At 35.8% G+C, this 2,806-nt stretch overlaps 1 protein-coding gene across 1 annotated transcript; it reads right to left on the reverse strand.

Moving 5' to 3' along the window:
• LOC134273672 (uncharacterized) lies at positions 1 to 2,334 on the reverse strand. The gene is made up of 6 exons (XM_062755862.1): positions 2,134 to 2,334; positions 1,727 to 1,994; positions 1,203 to 1,439; positions 895 to 1,110; positions 708 to 764; positions 1 to 613 (listed from the first exon to the last, which is right to left on the reverse strand). The coding sequence occupies exons 1-6, from the start codon at positions 2,215 to 2,217 to the stop codon at positions 288 to 290; spliced, it is 1,188 nt and encodes a 395-aa protein (XP_062611846.1). The 5' UTR covers positions 2,218 to 2,334; the 3' UTR covers positions 1 to 287.
• Positions 2,335 to 2,806: the final 472 nt, after the last annotated feature.

Genomic DNA, 2,806 nt, shown 5'->3' on the forward strand with positions numbered 1-2,806 from the left:
ATTAATTCATAACTCTTTAAAAATTAATTCAAGATGATCAAAAACAAGCACATTGACACAAAAAACCCTTAAACAATGTCTCTAAAAGAACAAACACGGTGGGAAATAAAAGAAAATGATGCTTCCATAGTGAACTTTCTCAATAAACGAGAAAAGTAATAGACACAACCTCTAAGTTCATTTCACAAAATTAATGCTGAATATAAAATTTCATAGTCAAAATGACAATTTTAAAATGCTAGCTTTGCAAAAATACCCATTAATAAAACATCTACCATTGAGGTATTTTAAGCTAAGTAGAGGTATTTTGTGGTTTTAACCTGACTAGTGCATATAGGGCACATTTGTTTTCTCTTAAGTCTGGCTGTGACATCATTAAAACATGCCCTACAAGAAACAGCATGGCCACATGGTAAGAACAATACAGAGATTTCATTCTGCAAACAAATCTTGCACAAGGATCGTGTCTTTAAAAGTTCGAGTTGTGACAATTTTAATTTCAGATCTACATTTTCCTGCTGTTTCTTCTCCAATTCTTTTCTCAAGTTTCCAATGCATTCTTGGGTATTTTCATACTTTTTTCGTAGTTTAGTATATATTTTCTTCATTTTGGCTTAAATAGAAAAAATATATCATTTTATATATGGATATCCGATTCAAGGTTTAATTCCAATAACCCCCATCCAAATATAAACACTGATTTGTACCTGTTTGGATACTCTTCTCATAAAGCAGACAAAATTCAGTCACGGTTGGAGGAAAACCTGAAAATACAGTAATGTTTTTTCTGTTTTCTAAGAAATTTGAAAATTTACTAAAACCCGAAAAACACTATTGCTATGATGTTGTAATATAATTTTTCAGTTCCTTTTATATGACAATGTTATACATTACCATTTTCCCTCCTGAACTCCTGGTAGACCCAGAGAAATTCTTCTTCCTTCATGTCTCCATGGTGGAATGAGACAATCTCCCAGAGCTCCGTCTCTGTATAATCCACAGGGATGTTGTGACCAAGATACCGCTCCATATTACTGCCAGGTCTCTCCATCAGATCCTTTATATGATCCAGGGCCTTCATAATAATTTTTGATTTATGAGCCAGAGCACCTGAGTGAAAAGAGATGGGACCCAAAAATAAAAAGACTGCTCAAAAAATACATTTAACATTTTATGGACTATTTGACTGTTAAAGAACTTACTGAACTTGTGTAAATACACCAAGGCAGTTGTTATGTTGACCCAGCTAACCTCTGGGTAATTTTGTCTGACAGCCTGTATGTGTGGTTGGTCCTTCATAGCGGCCAGATCTATAGTCTCCTGACAATTCATATGCCTTTTATAGTCAGTATAATGTGTTTCTTTAGAGGTATTCTGATTTCGTTGATTCCTGTGTATATTTTGCAAGGGGGTATTGATAGTAGGAGATAAAATTTCTACTGCAAAAGAGAACCCAAAAATAAAGAAGAGAATACAAAATATACATGTAATAATGTATAAAAGTATTTCATCTAAAATATCTTTAAATAAAATTTTTAAGAACGAAATATGATTTTTGATAGAAATATAATCAAATTCAAATATATTTGTACACAATTTTGTGCAAAAAAAAAATTGATTGAAGCTCAGTTTGCTGGTTCTCAAATTCACCTTGCATTAAAAAGAATAGATATTGCAATTAGGCATACAATTTTATAATGGGATGGAAAAGTTTTGCATTTAATACCTGATTTATTTCGTCTTTTATATCTGTGATGTCGAGACCTTCTGTTTTTTGGGGGTGGGTTAGGGAGGTAGGAGGACACTGTTGGTGCTGAGTTCCATGTCACATCTTCTGGCTGTTTGATTCTGTGATCAGGGCGACACCTAGTGGCTGGGACTCCAATCTTGTCAGTCTGTGTCCATAGTACAAAAACCGCTACCACAGACAGACAAGAGGTGGTGCAGACCAAGAACTCAATCCTGTAAGTCAGGAGTACCTCCCAGAAGTTTTCCTGTAAAAAACACATACAACAGTGTGGATAGTCCTATCACTTAACCTTATCTAGCATCATAAAAATAATACATGTATATACTTAATGAATATTTAAATGGCTAAATATAACAATGGAAGGGGCAGTTCTAGTAGCTCACCATGAACAAATCTGACCATTTCATGTCTTTATATATCATCTCTGTGGAAGTCACCCCTGAGGATACACATGTATTGTTATACATGGCCTCAACTGTCTGAAAAAAAGATTTGATAATTAAATAGAAGACAAATAAAACGCTAAGTTATACCGCTATTACTTTATATTAGTTCTTAGAGGGGTCAGCCCCTCTTTTGCGTTCAACATAAGATTTTAATCTATTTAATTGGTGTGGATATGGGCCCCTACCACGACCCCAAAAGGTCGGGTACCCTTTTCAAGATTTCTGGATCCGCCACTGAACTACTAGTATATGGCGAGAGTCTGCATTGGATTACTCATAATCACCCCCCCCCCCCCCCCCCCCCCCCCCCCCCCCCCCCCCCCCCCCCCCCCCCCCCCCCCCCCCCCACCTTCTTCACACATAAAACTCCTAACTCTTACATTTCATTTTTAATTTCATCAAGAAATTACATTATCAAGTTTTTCTGTATTATACTAAAACCAAAATTGCTGAAAAAATTATCAATGCAACGACAGAGATCTAACAAGCATACGTGTCAATCTTACCGGATTTCCGAAATGCAAAGCGAAAGTGCACGCGCCAAATTTAATTAACATATTGCGCGCATCATTAATTTCAGGTAATACGCACATCGTTGTCATTCAATTAT

The sequence above is a fragment of the Saccostrea cucullata genome, unplaced genomic scaffold, assembly GCF_032062105.1.
Source record: "Saccostrea cucullata isolate Sc308-1 unplaced genomic scaffold, CSIRO_AGI_Scuc_v1 ctg150, whole genome shotgun sequence".
Taxonomy (NCBI): domain Eukaryota; kingdom Metazoa; phylum Mollusca; class Bivalvia; order Ostreida; family Ostreidae; genus Saccostrea; species Saccostrea cuccullata.

Excerpts from the sequence above, each read along its gene's own strand:
- LOC134273672 (XM_062755862.1), bottom strand. The coding sequence starts at position 2,217 with ATGTATAACAATACATGTGTATCCTCAGGGGTGACTTCCACAGAGATG. Across the intron at positions 1,440-1,726 it reads TAAAAGACGAAATAAATCAG|TAGAAATTTTATCTCCTACT; the intron begins GTATTAAATGCA and ends TCTCTTTTGCAG. Across the intron at positions 614-707 it reads TGAGAAGAGTATCCAAACAG|CCAAAATGAAGAAAATATAT; the intron begins GTACAAATCAGT and ends TTTCTATTTAAG.